The 19,243-nt window shown below is 40.0% G+C and overlaps 1 protein-coding gene across 1 annotated transcript in view; it reads right to left on the reverse strand.

The window, feature by feature from the left end:
• PKD2L1 (polycystin 2 like 1, transient receptor potential cation channel) overlaps positions 1 to 19,243 on the reverse strand; it is a 31,214-nt gene that overhangs the window by 7,489 nt on the left and 4,482 nt on the right. The window contains exons 3-4 of the mRNA XM_043597252.1: positions 1,580 to 1,707; positions 861 to 1,114 (exon numbers count right to left, since the gene is read on the reverse strand). Of these exons, the coding sequence (XP_043453187.1) occupies positions 861 to 1,114; positions 1,580 to 1,707 (382 nt within the window). The remainder of the gene's footprint in view (positions 1 to 860; positions 1,115 to 1,579; positions 1,708 to 19,243) is intronic.

A 19,243-nucleotide genomic window follows, 5' to 3' on the forward strand; every position in this document is an offset into this window, starting at 1 on the left:
ATTATATATACATATCATGTATAATATATATTCCACACATATCATCTTGTTTGATACTAACAACTATTTCAGAATAAAGGGTAAATATTATCCACATTTTGAAGACGAGGAACCTAAGACTCAGAAATATCTAAGATAATCCAGCTAGTTAGTGGCCAAACTAAAACTCAAATATAAATGTCCTGATTTCTCATGATGTCACCCAAAACTATGGATGACAAACCCATGCCCCACTTTTGATCTCAGACTGAGGAGTCCCCACTAGGGAAACACCTGGCTCATATAATACAGAAAAGACCCTTTCTGCTCTTGTGGTTGTGCACCTGGCTGCTTCGCCTCATGATTCTCTGTTCCATCCACAAACTTTCCTCCCTGTGCCCTTCCTTCCTTCCCCTTCACATCCTGTCCATCCTTTTCCCCTTTCTTTCCTAATTCTCCATTGACCCTTAACCCCTTGTTTCTTCCCCTACAGTTCTAAGGGTCAGACTCTTCCAATTATGACTTGTGTGGCAGCACCAGTGCTTCATGTATTCTCCATACCCATAAGAACACCTGGACAAGAAAGAATGCTTTCTCTGCCAGGACTGTCCCCAGGGTAGTGCAAATGTGACCGTGACCTGTGTGTGGAAACAAGTCCAGAGGCTATGGTCTTGTTTGCTAATGTATCTTCTCTGTTCCTGAGTGACCCAAACCAAGATCTCCTAACAGTCACAGATGGGACTCAGAGAGATGCTCCCCCTGTCCCTCCCCCAGATCCTCCCAAGGCTCTTTAAGACTAAGTGGAAATCGTTCCCAACCCTTGGGATGGTGTCAGGCTCAGAGAAGCAAGCCTAGCAACATTGGTGGGGGAATTCACTCACGCTGTGCCATTGAGAGGCCCAAAGGGGAGCTGCTCTTCTTTGTCTGGAGAGTAGACATCGTAGCAGCTCAAAATGTCCTCACGGAAGTCTTCATGCACCACGCAGGAGTCATTGCGGACCCTCAGCTGCCGTAGCCTTGGAACCCCCAGCAGCAGGTTCTCATAGTAGATGAAGGAGTGGGAGCCATGGCCCAGGCTCTGGTTGTTGTACCATTTGGTCCAATACAAACTGTCCAGTAGTGGGCCCTGGGCAAACTAGACCACGAGCTGGGTTGGGCCTAACCTAACCTCATCCTGACCTTTACTCTTGGAATGACCTTTGCCATCACTCCTTGACCCCCTGGCTTATCTCTAGTCTACTTCTGTTGGATCCCTCAGCTGACCCATGAACTTTGACCACTTCTTGACCTGACATGGCCCTACTTTTTGTTTGAGATCCATTTTGAAGTTCAGCCTTACCTCTAACTCCCAATACTAGTTTAACTAACTAGTATAGCTTGACTCTCTGGTCATCATCCCAATTTCTCATCTATCTCTACCTAAACTCTACTCTGACCCATTGATTCTTGCCTGACCCTTTGACTTGGCCTGATTCTAGAATAATCTGGTCTCTGGATATGGCCTGGTCCACTGTCTGACATCCCTGAACCCTGGCCTGTGGCTTCATGCTTCAGGCCATTGAGAAGGAGAAAGGAGAGGTAGAGGGTATCTCATACTCACATCCCAGAAGTCCGCCATGCTGCTGATGGCCTGGAAGGAGACTCCGGTGTCTGACGGGGTATGTAAGAAGAGCTCAGACATCACTTTGGTGTAATAATAGGCACTGGAGCTTGTCATTCCGTAGGTCACTAGAAACCAACCCAAGAAGCTGTGTCCTGCTCATTGTTCCCATATCCATTCCCCAGAGAAGATAGGAAAGCCCATTGCCCTGGGGACAGAGGTGCTATCTAGATGGGATCCCATGGCAATAGTGGCATTGGGGAAACCAGGGAATTTATTAGGGAAGAGTTATGACTATAAGGTCTCTTCCTCTCCTCCCAACTTACCTTAGAAAGACTGAACTCCACTCAGAAATAGTTTTTTAGATTGTCATTCTGAAAATCCACTTTTTTCTTCCCAAACCAGCTAACTTCCTAGTTCTTATTCCCCAGAGCCAAGATATTTCCACCTTCTGCATCAGGCAGTGCTTCTTTTCCTTTGTCCTATATTTATGCCTTTGGAAAAGTACCTTTTAATTCTAGAGTAGTCCAAGGCCCTGGCCAATCACCTTACGTGGAGATTGGTGTCCTGGACCTTGGAGTCAGTGACTCCACAGCCATGGGAGTGGGAGGTAGGCATGGCACCTCTGGCCCCAGGGCATCTTGAGGGGGCACAGTTATCTCATGAGGGAGGGACTCAGAGCATCCCCATCAGAAAAAGACCAGGCTTTTGTCTTGAAACTGAATCTCCCTCAACCACCCTAACCCATACACCCAGTCTAAAGTAGGGATCTCAAGGGAAGCTATAAGTTTTCTAGCTAAAAGATAAAATTTGACAAGTATAAGCTATTTATTTTGTAGATTGTCCCTCAGTCTAGATTTGCCTGATGTTTCCTTGTATTTAAAAATTCAGGTTATGGGGCGCCTGGGTGGCTTGGTCGGTTAAGCGTCTGACTTCGGCTCAGGTCATGATCTCACGGTCCGTGAGTTCGAGCCCCGCGTCGGGCTCTGTGCTGACAGCTCAGAGCCTGGAGCCTGTTTCAGATTCTGTGTCTCCTTCTCTCTCTGCTCATCCCCTGTCCATGCTCTGTCTCTCTCTCTGTCTCAAAAATAAATAAGCGTTAAAAAAAAATTAAAAATTCAGGTTATACATTGGGCAAAGCATACCAAAGAAGATATGTGTGTTCTTCTCAGAGTTTCCTATCAGGAGGCATATATTGTCTAATTGTATCATTACTGGTGATGCTAACTTTCATTCCTTGTTAAGGCAGTATCTTCCAGCTATCTTCAATGTAAAATTATTTTTCTCTTTGTAATTAATATGTGTTTTGTGGGGAAACACTTTGAAACTATGTAAATATCCTTTTACTCATCAATCTTTCACCTACTAGTTTTAATATCCTTTAATGACTTTTGCCTGATTATTACTACTAAGGTTGTCAAGATTTGATTTTCCCATTCCATCATTCCTTCTGCATTTGTTAGTTAGCATTCTCTCTAGGAAGAACTTACCTTTCTTCCTCGTTTATTAATTCATTTATATATATCAGCATGAACTTATGGATTCTTGTTTTTATAGTTTTTAATTTGTTAGTATTATACTTTATTGTTACTTAATTTTTTAGCCAAGTCATGCAGGATAAAGAAAAACTAAAGAGTTGTTCCATATTAAAAAAAAAAAAGAATAAAGAAACATAAAAACTAAATGTAACATGTGCATTTAGCGAGGATTAAATCCTGGACAATAATTTATTTTCTTGTACTATAAAGGCTATTAGTGAAACAATTGGTGAGATTGTAATAAGGTCTGTTCATTAGATGATAGTACTGAATCAATGATAATTTTCTTTCATAAGATAATGTCCTTGTTTTTAGAATTACATATTAAAGTATTTAGGAGCAACAGGGCATTATGTCTGCAATTTATTCTCAAATAGTGTGTGTGTGTGTGTGTGTGTGTGTGTGTGTGTGTGTCGAGAAAGAGAGAGAGATTGGGAGAGAGAACAATAAGGAAATGCAAGCATGGTAAAATGTACACACTTGGGAAATATGGGTGAAATGTATATATAAGAATTCTTTGTATTATTCTTGCAGCTTTTCTGTAAGTCTGTAATTACATCAAAAAATGAAAGTAGGATTTTTCAGTCTCTTATGGGCAATTCTCTTTAAGAATTTTCTTTTTCAAATTTTGGGCCGTACTTGCTCCTACCACCCCTGGAGCTCATCCATAGTCTTGTAGGAAAGAGGGACTGGTGAGCGATCCTAGAATAGGCACAAGCAACATCACACCTTTCCGGGGGAGAAATCTGCAAAGAAGGAAGCATTATGGCTTCACATTCCCTCATTCTGCTCTTTTTAAGTCCAAGAAACAACTTGACTCCTAATTCAAATCTGTGATCATCTTCCCTTAGTATCTGGAGAACTCATACTCAGCTTTTTAGGACTTGGAAAATGGGTTGGAAGTGAAGCTTCTGTCTGCTGAGAACCCAACCACAGAGTAAGAATGATCAGTAAGCTGAACTTTTCCTAATGCCATAGGCTGATTAAATTGATATAACTTCTAGATGGCCACTAGGTGGTGCTCTTGCTGTATCTTTTTCTCTCCAATTCTCCAATCTTACTCAGAATTACTACTCAGAATTAACATTGCTCTGAACTGGTTGTCAACCCCATATGGAGATGTAGCATTTCTGATTATTATCCAAGATAGTAAAGACTATGTATTTTGAGAAAAATGGTTTTACCTGGTCAAATGCCCACCGATACTCAGAAACAGTATTCTTTGTAACTTTTTAATTGAAGTATATGCAAACAAAAAGACCAAGTAGAAGTTGTTAAAAAACCTCTTGGGGGCACCTGGGTGGTTGAGCATCTGACTCTTGATTTCTGCTCAGGTCATGACCTTGCCCACGCTCAGCATGGAGTTTGCTTGGGATTCTCTCTCCCTCTCTCTCTGCCTCTCCCTTTCTCTCTCTCTCTCTCTCTCTTAAACACACACACACACACACACACACACACACACTCGCTCTCTCTCTCAGTAAATAAATATTTATAAAATAAGTAAATACATAATAAAAATCTTCTAAATTAAGGTTTAAGCCTTGTTTACTGCCTATTCACTACCTTCTCCCCACCCAAATACCTTCTCTCCCTTGTTAATTCTTACTTCAGCAAATTTTGTACTTTGTCTCAGGAGATAAGGGGTGTTTACCCACCCACCTCTATGAAATTCAGCTTACTATTTTGAAAGCCCAAATCGATACTTGGTAGAACATATTATCAGTCTACCAACCTGATTATTCTAAAGACACATTTTATATTCATTAAACAAACATTACTGAAAGTCCAACATGTGTGAAACACATGGTCATTGGTTTCTATCCTTAAAAACTTCTATTGAGAAAGGTGTCCCAGAATTAACTTTCTTTAGTACATCTTTAACATTTAAAATTGAATTATACAGAATAGAATCTTTTTTCTTTTTTTTTTTAATTTAATTTTTTAATTTACATCCAAGTTAGTTAGCATATAGTACAACAATGATTTCAGGAGCAAATTCCTTAATGCCCCTTACCCATTTAGCCCATCCCCCCCTTCCACAACCCCTCCAGCAACCCTCTGTTCTCCATATTTAAGAGTCTCTTATATTTTGTCCCCCTCCCTGTTTTTATATTATTTTTGCTTCCCTTCCCCTATGTTTATCTGTTTTGTATATTAAAGTCCTCATATGAGTGAAGTCATATGATATTTGTCTTTCTGTGACTGAGTGATTTCGCTTAGCATAATACCCTCCAGTTCCATCAGAATAGAATCTTTTAATAGTATGCTGACCTACCCTGATCATGTATGCACTCAGAATGAACTTGTAGAATAAGCATGAGCTTTGAAGCCAGATTGACCTAGGTTCAAATCCTAGCTCTGTCACTTACAGTATAGACTTGGGCTCTGAGTCTCAGATTCCTCATCTGAATGGGGGAATACAATGTCTTTCTTGTAATATTATGAAGATAAAAGATGATGTCTTTAGAATGCATTGAACACAGTGGGTGCTTAACAACCAGTTCTAGTCATCCCACTATATGCTTCTGAGGGGACAAGGACTATGACTCATTCATTTAGCATGGTGCCTGGTATTTAATAGTTTTTCAATAAGTGTTTGTTGGGCTGAACCAAAAGTGGGGGGAAAATTGCCATGTAGAGTAGAATGAAATAAATGAATAATTTTCAAACTAAATAAGGTGTTATGGCTCCGTATTTGACACATACCAGCAATATCATAAAATAGTCAAGGATAATTCCTATTTAATAGATGGAAAGAGGCTAGAATATTTAGTCCAAAGAGAGGAATAAATTCATAAAGTCTCAGGTAAGAGAAACAAAGCCAGTCCTTGGCTGATGTATGAAGCAAGTAAAGTCAGCAACCCTTACACAATGTGATGGTAGAAATGTTGGTGGAACAAATCAATTTTCCTAACATGTCAACTGTCCAGAACACCAGATGAATACGAGGCTTAGAGGTTGCGGCAATCTAAACCCAAAAGCAGGGCAGGAGAAGTCCAGGATTGCTAGATTGAGTGATGATTTCAGCTCCTATGCCTCATAATATGATATGGAAATTGCAGCATGCATCAGAATTACTTAGAAGGCTTATTAAAACAGAGATTGATGTAGGTCTATATGGGGCATGATAATTTTATTTTTTTAATTTTTATTTATTTATTTTGAGAAAGAGTGTGTGTGTTTCTGTGAGCAAGAAAGGGGCAGAGAGAAAGAGAGAGAATCCGAAGCAGGCTCTGTGCTAACAGTGCGGAGCCTGACACGGGGCTTGATCTTGCCATCTGTAAGATCATGACCTGAGCCTAAATCAAGAATCAGATGTTTAACTGACTGAGCCACACAGGTGCCCCAGGGCTCAATAATTTTCATTTCCAATACATTCCCATGTATTGCTGATGCTACTGGTTCTGGGACTGCACTAGAATCACTGCCATGACCTTTTGCTATATAATCCCATTTGTCTTTGATAGCGTCGTCAAGAAGGCAGGGGGTTTCCTATTGTCTGTTTCTGTGATTCTCAAGACTGGAAGTACAGGGCACCTGAGTGGCTCAGTTAGTTAAGCACCCAACTTTCAGCTCAGGTCATGATCTCATGGTTCATGGGTTTGAGTTGATAGCTTAGAGCCTGGAGCCTGCTTCGGATTCTGTGTGTGTGTCTCTCTCTCTGTCCCTCCTCTGCTTGTGCTCTCTCTCTCTCTCTCTCAAAATAAATAAATAAACATTAAAAAAAAAAAAAGACTGGGAGTGGGGAAGAAGAAATAACATCTTTCCCAAAGGACTCTCAGAACCCCTTTGGGATATGAAAGCTTTGACAAACTACACAGCCCTCTTAGAATAGCCCCTTTTCACCACCAAGGGAAAATCACTGAATCCATTGCCCTAGGGAGCCACTGGCAGTTACTGGAGGGGACCATATCCCTCCAGCATGTTGTAGGAGAAAAAGGTTGAAAACAACTTGTTGATCTTTCCTGTGTCTCCTTTCCCCCACTTGACCCCATTAATTACCATTGAGGTAAATCATTTGACTTTCCTTTAAAGAACCAGCTTACCTAAGTGGAACACCTGGTTCAGAGATTTCTGAATCTGACAGGGACTCAGCATATCCATTTTACCACCACCCTTCTCCATATCAGGAGAAATAAAAGACCAGCTATTTACTACCTGAAAACATCTATTATATGCCCTATGCTAAGTTTTGACACACCTATTGCATTTAATGCCACAATAGCACTACGTATTTGGTGCTATTATTATCCCCATTTTCCGGTGTCAGATAGCTGAAATAACTTGCCCATGGAGCCAGGATTCAAATGCAAATCTATCTGCTTCCCTAGTAAACTAATTCTTTTCTGCTCCTAGGACCCATCTATATTCAAGGCGTAGAAGTAACAGGAGGGAAAATGTAAGCTCCATAAAAGGCAGAACATCCTAGCTACTAGTGCTTTCAAATTATGAAATGGATCATTTCACCCACACCCATTTCATCTCCAGCAGTGTCCGTGAGGACTGCCTACTGAGGATCACATGGTGTGCGCTCCTGCAAGCAGCCTTCCTGGTTCCTTCCTTTAAGATCCAGTGAAGGAGTGGAATTGCTCTGTTTGTTTCAAAAGGCAACACTAGACAAGGGAATGGGTCGGAGCTGGAAGGAATCAGAATTCGAGTAAGTATATTGAATGTCCATATGTCAGTACGTTACTTCCTTTTTGATAGAGTAAGGGCCTCACTTCAGGACATTTTCAGACACTGGACAATGACTGCTTGAGAATACTATGAAGAAGATTCAGAGACCAGGTGGTGGCTCACCATCCAGCACAGAGTATCTGATTTTTTTTTCCCCTCTTGGACAGAACTAAGTTCTCTTGCATACACTGTATCATTCCTTTTAACCTTGGCCTCAGATCAAATTCACAGTTGCTAAATAATAATAACCTCCATTACTGACACATTATGCACTGGGCTTTGCACACATTGTCTCCCATAAGCCTAAAAAAAACCTCAGTAAGTAGGAACTACCATCTGCATTTTATGCTGTTAAATAACTTGTCCAAAGATCATACAGCAAGTGAGTAGAACTTCTATTCAAACCCAGGTCTGCCTTACTCCAAAGACCATGAATTTAGCCATCACTCTACATTACACTAATATATCCTCTACCACTCAAATCCTTCTGATTAGGGACTCTAACTCTCCTTCCAAAATCAAGCCAAATGTTTAGTATTTTGCAAGTTTATAAGGTGCCCTTATAAGAAAACTCTATTTAAAGAGTCCAATATCTGAGTTAGGAGGTGAATTGCAAAAAGCTATTAGTAAACTCAAAACATCACCATCTTAAAAGAAGCTCCAAAGTCCTTCATTATAGTATAAACAATAACAGATAATTGTATATAAATCTGTATGAAGAGTCATACTTTGACATAGGTGAGCCCAAAGAAGGAAAAACTCACATGTAGAAAAATGTTACCTGGGTTATTTATAGTATCAAAAGATTGTAAACAACTTAAATATCGTACAAAGAGGCAATATTGAAGTAAACTATGATATGATCGAGTCACTTGATGGAGTGTTACAAAGCCACTGAAATGGTAATAAACATAGAATGCAAAATTGTTTCTTTGTCATCATGACAATTAAATACTTTACAAAAATACTAGGTATGTAAAAACTTGAAGGAAAAATGGACTTTTCAATGAATGAGTAGTGTAATAGGTGGATTTTATTTCTCTTCATTCCCATGGAGTTCAATTAATGCTATAATAATAATACAATATAAAAATAATAAATATTTTTAAAAATCTTTCCTCCTATTTGTTTCCAAGTCATAGGTTAAAATTTCCAGATGCTGGATGCTGTACTAGACTTTGTGACTGCTTCCTTAAGATCTTCTCTTGGTTAATACCATGATTTTATTTGAGATATCACACCTCTGTGGATCATCTCACGAATGTTGCTAGAAGCTGAATTCAACCCTGGCTCTTGGATTTGGGCGGGAAGCTTAGACCTAAACTAATCCATGAATACCCCTTCCTTGGCCCCATTACAGGTTAAGGGATGAGCATGTAACACATTTCAGGTCAAGAAATCACAAAGAGGGGCACCTCGGTAGCTCGGTTGAGCAGCCAACTCTGGATTTCAACTCAAGTCATGATCTCATGGTTCATGGGATCAAGCCCCACGTTGGGCTCTGTGATGACAGCATGGAGCCTGCTTGGGATTCTCTCTCTCATTCTCTCTTTCTGCTCCTCCCCCCACTCGGCTCTCTCTCTCAAAATAAATAAATAAACTTAAAAAAAAAGTCATGAAGAGAGACTCCTGGAGTCTTTTATAAGACCTTCTCTCTTATAATAGATATGAATGAGAAAGTCCCAGAGGATTCAGCCCTAAGATGAATCTGTGCAGCTGGAAGAATTGAGTAATAGAAATAGACAGGTCTTTGATGATTAAGTCACTGGATGGGTCATCCCTGAACCCTACCCTCCTTTGGACTTTCATTACCTAGACAATAAATCCCATATGGTTTAAGCCAGTTTTCGCTGCATTTTATTCCCTTGTAACATGATCCTTACTTATGTGGAAACGATGACGTTTTCAAAAAGATGGCATTATTTCCAAGAAAATAGAGGTAGAAAGGCTTCTGCTACTGTTGGAACATCTCTGGAGAGCAGCCAATGACTTTAGCTTATTTGTGCCAAATCTACATTAATTAAAATACATTAATCACCCTGTATTAAAGGAGGCTTACTGACTAAACCGACTGATGATGATATTCTAGGAACATACCTACAATTAATTCCTCAAGGCTCTCCAAGCTTTATTTCTGGGTAAATCCAGGTCTCTAGAATACAATAAAAATTTACACACACATATATGTGTGTACGTATAAGCATATATATATATATGGATATATATGCCTATACACATATATACATACACAAATGTGTACATATGTCTGTATAGTATATCGCTACTCCTAAAAATTATGTAAGAATGAGAATTTAATATGGATTTTAAAGGAGGCAGATATAAAAGACAGCCAAAAGAAGAGTAGCTACAGTCTTTAACATTGCTTTTATCCATTACGATATTCCATGTCTCATATAAAACCCAACAAAGCCAATTCTTCCCAGAACTAGGGTCTCCTTATTAACTGGTGTGCTTTTTCTTACCAGTGAGAACTGTGCAGCCTGTTTATGTTTTCTTCTTGCTTTGGGTGCCAGGAATCTCAGGCTTTGTTCTTATTTGCAGTACTTTTGTTCATCTTAAGTTTTCTGGTACAAGGTGTCTTCCCCCCTATGTTTTCCCATTTCTTTTGCCAAGTTTTTTAATTATAGTTCTAGGGGCACCTGGGTGGCTCAGTCAGTTAAGCGTCCGACTTCGGTTCAGGTCATGATCTCACGGTTCGTGAGTTCGAGCCCCGCGTCAGGCTCTGTGCTGACAGCTCAGAGCCTGGAGCCCATTTCAGATTCTGTGTCTCCTTCTCTCTCTGCCCCTCCCCTGTTCATGCTCTGTCTCTCTGTCTCAAAAATAAATAAACGTTAAAAAAATTTTTTTTTAAAAATTAAAAAAAAATTATAGTTCTAATGGGCTATATTTTATTGCATCTGTGCTTTTGAGAAACTGTTTATTTATTTTGAGAGAGGCAGAGAGAGTGCAAGCGGGAGAGGGGCAGAGAGAAAGGGAGAGAGAGAATCCTAAGCAGGCTCCACACTATCAGTGCAGAGCCCAACGAAGGGCTCAATCCCACAACCATGAGATCATGACTGAGCCGAAATCAAGAGCTGGTTGCTTAACTGACTGAGACACCCAGGCACTCCTGTATCCTGTGCTTTTTAATGTAAGTTGGCTCATGTGCCTTTGAGCTGGCTCAGGTGCCTTTAATGTAAGCTGGCTCAGGTGGGGCATAATATATTATCATTATTAAAGAAGCATAACTGTAATAATTATTAATCACCACCATCATCATGAGCTTGGGTAATAACCTGATTTTATCCATTCCAATATTTATAGTAGAGACTGAGTATTAAGTCCTCTCTTTTGAACTGCTGGAAGACCTTCCCAGCTCAGAGCAGTAACAAGAAGTCAGCAGTTGCTTTGTGTGCCTAGCTCCCCAGGTGATTGCCATCTAGGCCATCATATGCTACTGAGCTCCTTCCTTGGTCCTAATTACTATTTAATGGAACTTAGCTGTTATTTTCTAGCAGCCCTCTCCTTGGGCAGGAGAGTGCCAACTAAATGACAAAGAACCTTGAAAAGCTAGGGTGCTTCTGCCAGCGAGTGTATAATTATAATTCCTTTATATTTCAATACTACTCCTCTGTTGGAAACTCTGTGCCTTCAAGTTTTTGAAACTCAAAAGACAACTACTCCTTCCTAACCTGGATAGCTGTGAGGAAAAGCAAGGATTTTTTCTAACGATCTGGAGGTCTCTTCCCTCCACCCCAAACCCAGCCCTGACAGTCATTGTGCGGATAGAACTTCCACTGTTCCATCAACCTTCCAATTGTTGAAGGGTTGGAAGTTCCTTGGGCTTTACCAATCCTATAAATTTACCCTGTGGTTACTTGGATGGCCTCTTCCTGAGCCCCTCTTATCACCTGGATTGCAGAGAAGCTCTCTGAAACATCTCTACCTATTTCTTAGCACACTGGATCCAGTTTGGCTTTGGTCATATAATTTGAGAGGGAGGGAAGTTTGTTTTATGCTAACTCCTCCAGGGTGATTCTTCTTTCTTGTGAAATAAAATAAAGAACCCTGAAACTGTCACTTCTTATGCCTCTGCAACAGTCTCTGATAATAGTTTCACAATAGTTTAGTGAAATACTTTAATACCCACTCATGGTGGAAAACTATCAGGCCTCATCAGCCTCCCTCGTGATTTTGTATCAGGGAGGTTATAAGTGCCTTGGTTTCTCTGGGTTCCATTAATTGTTGCCACTCCCATGTCAAATTATGGGCAAGAGTTCTCCCCCTATTTGGCATAGACTACTAGTCATTTCTCAATACCTTTCCTCCCCTTCTTACATGATCATGTAATTTTATCTAGAAGCACATGGCTCCCATCTAAATACCACATTACCCAGCCTCCCTTGCAGCTAGTTATGGTGCCTGAACAAGTTCTGGTCAGAGGAATGTGAGTGCAGTAGTAGGCTTCCACTTACAACTTCCGGCTCATGTCCTTAAAAGGATGGAATGTACTTTCCTTTTCTACTTTCCTACTTCCTGACAGCTGTAATATGCACATAAGAGCAGGAGCTGGAGCATGAGGTAGAAGGCATACGTTGAAAATGGCAATGCAGTGAGGTAGAAGCAACCTGGGCTCCACGTGACTGTGGAGCCCCATATTAGTCCAGGGCTTCTCATACCTCAGAATGTTACGAGAGAGAGAAATAAACTCCTGTGAATGTTTCATATGAATACCTCCACGTCAGATGGGTACTTTGGAAAAGGAACTTTTCTAGGAAAATTACGGAAAAAGAGTTGAAGTCAACAAACTGACAACACAAAATTCCGATGTTAAGAAAAGTCAAATCTAATCACAGATCTCTTAGTTAAAACTATTTACTGAGTATATAAAATCCTTTTCCTTTTCTCAGTAGGAAGTGCCCTGTTAAGAAATCCTCTTAGAAAAAAAGAAAAAGAAAAAAGAAATCCTCGTTTCCTGAGGGGCTCAGGAAAGACGTGGGTGCCTGGCTGGCTCAGTCAGTTGAGCATCTGACTTTGATTTCAGCTCAGGTCATGATCTCATGGTCATGGGACCAAGCCCCACGTTGGGTTCTGTGCTGACAACGTGGAGCCTGCTTGGGATTCTCTCTCTCCCTTGCTCCCTGCCCCTCCCTTGCTCATGTACCTCTCTCTCTCTCTCTCTCCAAGTAAATAATTAACTTGAAAAAAAGAAGAAATCCTCTTATTGTTGGTGTTCTTCTTGGGCAATTCCTCCTTCTACTCACACGTTCTAATGAACTCTATTAGGTCATTTATATAAAGTTGGATTCCAAATGTCTCATGTTTCTTAAAATGGACAGTAGGCAGAAGAAAGTTGCGACCTAGAAATGAGGGAAGGGTTAAATCCTCAGAGCATTCTCTCGAGGATTATATAAAATGAGTGCCTTTCACTAAAATTCAAATACAAGCGCCTGGAAAATGGCTGAAATGATATACACCAAACTATTTACAGTGTTTAATAATAGTGGCCTTTAACATTTTCCATATTATTTGACTTTTGTTTTTAACAAAGAACTATGTATTAGTTAAACTTTTAATAAAGATATTCCCAGGGTTTTGGGGGGCAAGGGGTAGAATTCTTTTGGAATGGAATGAGGAGAAACACTGTTTTATATTTTCCTTTCATTGCCCTTCCAGACTCTGACTCTGGCAAAGCTCTTGCATATTCATAGCCTGAGGCCTCAGTTGGCTCTTGCTCCCACCCCTGCCTACTCCAGGCTGAGAGCCAGTAATGTTAAAACAAAACAACAGCAACACACACACACACACACACACACACACACACACAAACACACACACACACACACAAATGGCAATGACTTTGGGTTTCCTCAGACTTGAATAGTTGCTTGCTTCTGAGACCTGCGAGAGTTCCCAGGTCTCTCTGAACCTTCTGTCCACCTTGCTGTCACCCTGGAGCATCTCTCCATCTGTGTGTCACTGTCGGTTTATGTGTTGGCTTCCCTTTCTCCCTGAAGGCAGAGGGTGTATCTCATGTATCTGAAAGCCTTTAATAGTTGACCGAGGTAAGAGGACTTCATAAATATTTGAAAGAATGAATGTGTGAATAGCCAGGATCTTGTCCTTAGTTTGAATGTTTTGCTAATAAGCTCTCAATATTTCATTTGTTGAACACTCCATGCTGAGAAACAATATGATTTGACTAGCTGAGACTCATTCTCTAAACAAGTGGTTGTCAAACATTTTGTTCTCAGGACACTTTTGTGACTCCTAAAAATTATTAGGAGCTCAAAAAAGTTTTAATTTGGGTTGTATCTAACAATAATTACCTTACATAAATTAAAACTGAGGAAAAATTTAAGCATTTATAATAATGATTCATTTTTAAACAATAACAAACCCAATATACAGAAACATAGACAACATATTTTTATGAAAAGCAATTATTTTCTAAAACAAAACAAATGAATTTGGTGAGGAAAATGGGATTGTTTAACCCTTTTGCAAGCCTGTTTAATGTCCATCTTTAAAGAACACTGCTGGATTCTCACATCTGCTTCAGAATTCAACATGTTGTTGTATGTTGCTTGGTTGAAATATATTTGAAGAGGGGCTCCTGGGTGGCTCAGTTGGTTAAGCTACCGACTTCGGCTCAGGTCACGATCTCGCAGTTTGTGAGTTTGAGCCCTGCATCGGGCTCTATGCTGACAGCTCAGAGCCTGGAGCCTGCTTCAAATTCTGTGTCTCCCCCTCTCTCTACCCTTCCCCTGCTCATGCTCTGTGTCTCTCTGTCTCTCAATAATAAATGTGAAAGAAAAAAAAATTAAAAAAAAAGAAATATATATGAAGAAAATATGACCTTTCTCAGACACGTAATTTGGTAAGGGAAGACCTCACAAAACCCCTGAAAGGGTCTCAGGAGGCCCCAGGGTCCTTGGAGCACAACTTTGACAATATTGCCCTTTGCCTTATATCTGTGACTAGAACCTCCACACAGGTCTAACGATCTACTTGAACTTAAAATCATAGACCTACTGTTGCCACCACCGAATAGCATAAGGAAATTATTACCAGCGTTATTATAATCCCTTACCTGTGTACCATGTTTCATTGTTTTCAAAGCATTTTCTCATGCAATACCTCCCAACAGCTTGTCAGACATGGTCTAACTATCCCACTTTGCCCACGAGCAGTTTTCCTATTGTTAAATATCAAAATTCCATCAAGTAAATTTTAAAGATCTAATTGGCTTTATTAATTGATCTGTGAATCAGGCAGCGTCCCATTTAGCAAGTAGAGGGGAGCTCCAAAGGGCTGCAGAAAAGGAAAGGTTTTTAAAGAGGGAGTGGAAAAAGGAAATTATTAGCAAAGAAGCCATTGTTTTAGGCAAGATCGCCCTTCTATGCAGAACAGAAGGGACCTGTCAGTAAATTTCCTAGTGTTGGCCAGGCAATTCCCATGGCAACTGGTTAAAGGTTACATTTTTGGGAGGTTGAAACTGCAATTGGGTCAGGTAGTAAGTCTTCATTTACTGACGTGGGGCCTTAACCTAAGTGACACCATTTGGGTCCTGTGGCTTTCTTTTTAACACTATGAATCATGAAATTCAAATTTATATGGTCTGCTCAGGGTCATTCAATTGGCAAGAGGCAGAGTCAATACTCAGACTCATGCTTATGAATGAGAGCTACATGTTCTTTCTCTGGCTACTCACACCAGCAGTGCCCCAAACTGAGCTCATCTATAAAAATCTAGAATAGCTAGATTTTATCAGCTACTGCTGCCTGCTCTTTGTACTTGATCAAAGCATAGTTGTAGGTAAAAAGCCTTTCCCTGATTCCAAGAACTGGCACTTAAATGTACTACTGTATTCCTAGAGACCAGTGACAGCCTCATGAGGGGGAAAACTAAATGACAGGTTATCATCTAGCATTGGACAACAAGATATGTCCAGGCTCACCAGTCTTGTAACAGCGATCCAGGCCCTCAGAATTCTGGGGCACCAGGGAATTCTACTATGGTAAAAAGTGTGCTAGTGGGCTTAAATCCCTCTTATTTAGCTAGAGCTGGCTCAGATCACTTCACCCTAGTACCAGAAGGACTTTGTAACTTTCTGTGTCTGGGTGGGCCATAGGTAACTGAGCATGCTAGGAAAAGCATGAAATCACGCTTTTCATGATTTCATGATTTCATGCTTTTCCTAGCCATGGCCAAACTTGATCCCCAGCAACTGTTTCTAGAGGGCCTCGTCTTTCTGATCCTTCATAAGCATTATCCTGATGTCTTCTCAGGCTTTTCTCAGATCTCAGGCTTCCAGTGGGTTAAACTTTACATTTCAATTATTTCCTAACTTATAAATGAAATAAACTGGTATTTATTAAAAGCCTACTATATGCCAGGCACTGTTCTATTTGTACTTACTTCTTTTCCACCAATCTTACAGAGGTGGTCATTACCATCATCTGATATGTAAAGAAATCAGGGTTTCCAGGGATTTATGTATCTTGAACTATCTTGCTAAAGGCAATGGCTAATAACTGGTTGTACTGTCATTTGAACCATGTCGTCTTATTCCAGGTCCCATGCTCTTCCCATCACCATGATACCTTCACTAACGTCATGATTCTATGTGACCAATTATCTTCTGCCATCCTTACAGTCACATAGGGTATAAGAGCTCACCCACAGATATTTCCTGAACCTCCAATATGTTTCTGTTCCTTTCCTTGCCAATTCTAGGAATGTCCAGTCAAGAAAGACATTTTCTACGGACGTTCCTCAAAAAATTAAAACTAGAACTACCAGGGGAGCCTGGATGGCTCAGTCAGTTAAGCATCTAACTTCAGCTCAGGTCATGATCTCACGGTTCCTGAGTTCAAGCCCCGCATCGGGCTCTGTGCTGATAGCTCAGAGCCTGGAACCTGCTTTGGATTCTGTGTCTCCCTCTCTCTCTGCCTCTCTCCTGCCCATGCTCTGTTTCTCAAAAATAAATGTTAAAAAAATTAAAAAAGAAAACCTAGAATTACCATATGGTCCAGCAATTCCACTTCTGGGTATTTATCCTAAGAAAATGATATCACTATCTCAAACAGATATCTGCACCCCTATGCTCCTTGCAGCTTTATTTACAATAGCCAAGACATGGAAACAACCTAAGTGTCCATTGACAGATGAATGGACAAAGAAAATACAGTGCATATGTACAATGAAATATTTTTCAGCCACCAAAAAAGGAAATCCTGCTATTTGCAACATAATGGATGGACATTAAGGACATTATACTAAGTGAAGTAAGTCAGACAGAGAAAAACAAATGCTGTATGATGTCACTTATATGTGGAGTCTAAAACAAAAAACAGAAACAAAACCCAACAAACTCATAGATACAGAGAATAAATTGGTGGTTGTTAGATACAGGGGGATGAGAGGGGAAGTGGAATCAGTGAAGGTGGTCAAAAGGTACAAACTTCCAATTATAAGATTAATAAGACCAGCATGATGACTATAGTTAACAATACGGTATTGTATATTTGAAGGTTGCTAAGAGATTAAATCTTAAAAATCCTCATTATCAGAAAAAAAGTAACTATGGTGACGAGTGTTAACTAAACTAATTTGGAGATCATTTCCCAATACATACATATATGAAATCATGTTTTACACCTAAAATGAATGCAATGTTGTATGTTAATTATATCTCAATAAAGCAAAAAAGAAGGACATCTTCTTCCTAGCCTCCAAATTTACTTCAACTTCTCCTGTTAATGCAGGATTCTACCAATCTATGAACAGATCCTTGAGATCCACTCAAAAAAGGCAGAGTGAACAGAGATAGGCATTTCCTTACAACCATTGATGAATAAAGAGCATCCAGTTGACATTAGTTGGTGTGGAGGCACAAGTCACCAAAGATTGAGGGTCTGTGCCCTCCTCCCCAACTGCATGGTGACCAGACCCAGCCGTGTCCTGTCTCAGAGCCGCTCCTATACAGGGCCAGTCCCAGGTGCACCTTTGAGATAACAATACTGTCTCCTAAAACAAACAGCCATTGTTTTCATACAAAGACCTTCAATGTTTCCTCCAACAACAAAAGGCTACAGCCATCCTGCCAAGAAGACAAAGCGCTGGAAGCCCTTTCATAAATATCAGGATGGTAGGAGGGGAGGAGTGGAGGCAAGAAGATCATTCTCTAGCATTTTCTATGTAGAGGAATAGGACAAAATCCACCCATCAGGGACTGTTCTGAATTACTGATCGTTCCTGAACTATTCATAATGACAATAATAACGGTTTCCTAATCTGTGAAATGGAAGTAATATCTATTCCTTACAGGATTGTTGTCAAGACCAAATGAGATAATAGGCGTAAAAGCTCTTTGTAAGACTTAAAAGGCTGCCCAACTGATAGGGTTATTGTGGGAAGACTGATGTTTCACCCACACCGCCTGCATAAAAAAGATAGCTCTATTTTAGCTGATGAAACTCCTAATAGCTCTGGTATCTAGCGCCACCCAGGTCCTAGAATAAAGCATATGGGAAAAGGAATGTGGTCAGTATGGCTGCCCACCATAGTTTATGAGGGCCTGTCCCAGGCCAAAGTAGGCTATTTTTCCTAGCCGCAGGAACCCAAATCCTGGAAATGAGCCTCCTGGTGGTTGGTCCCTCACCTACAGTCTAATGTGCCAAACTTCACCCCCCATCCCTTCTCTTGTCCCTCTTAAAACATGCCTTCCTTAAACAATTTACACAAAAGTAGATACACATAATAAATTAAAGCTTGAGAAAACTGTCCATCCTCACTGATAATGAAAGGCAAATTAAGGCAAATTGTACCATGTTATGCCTACTTAATAACAAAAATTACAAATGAGAATATCCAATGTTGGTGAGATTGTGACAAAATTGGTCTGATCTCAGAGTACTAGTGGCATCATAAATTTGTATGATCCCTTACAAAGGCAAAAATAACACCACATAGCAAGCATTAAGAAGGTATTCCTATCTTTTGGCCTAGTAATCTCCCTCCCTGGAAATTCCAAAGGAAATAATTTAACAAAAATGGCAAAAAGTACCAAGTATACATACATTTACCTATAGTTGGCAAATACTGAGGCAACAAGAGAAGTATTATAGTTAATTGTGATGTGACTGTAGTCATTAAAATGAAAATATAAAAACTACTTACGAACATGAAGAAGTATTTAAGATACAATTGTAAGTGAAGGGAACCATATGATACAACTAGGTAAAATATGTAAGTATGTGGATAAGGACTGGTGATAAGTGACAATATCTATGGGGTTGTGGTGGTAAATTATAGGTGACCTATATTTCAAATGTTCTTTAATGTTTTTATATCATTTTTAAAATACAACAATAAAAAGAAAGAAAAATAACCAGCTGGTAGAATTCTCTCAAAATTATGCTTCTCCTAAGGTAGGATAGGTAGT

Source organism: Prionailurus bengalensis, chromosome D2 (genome assembly GCF_016509475.1).
Source record: "Prionailurus bengalensis isolate Pbe53 chromosome D2, Fcat_Pben_1.1_paternal_pri, whole genome shotgun sequence".
NCBI lineage: Eukaryota > Metazoa > Chordata > Mammalia > Carnivora > Felidae > Prionailurus > Prionailurus bengalensis.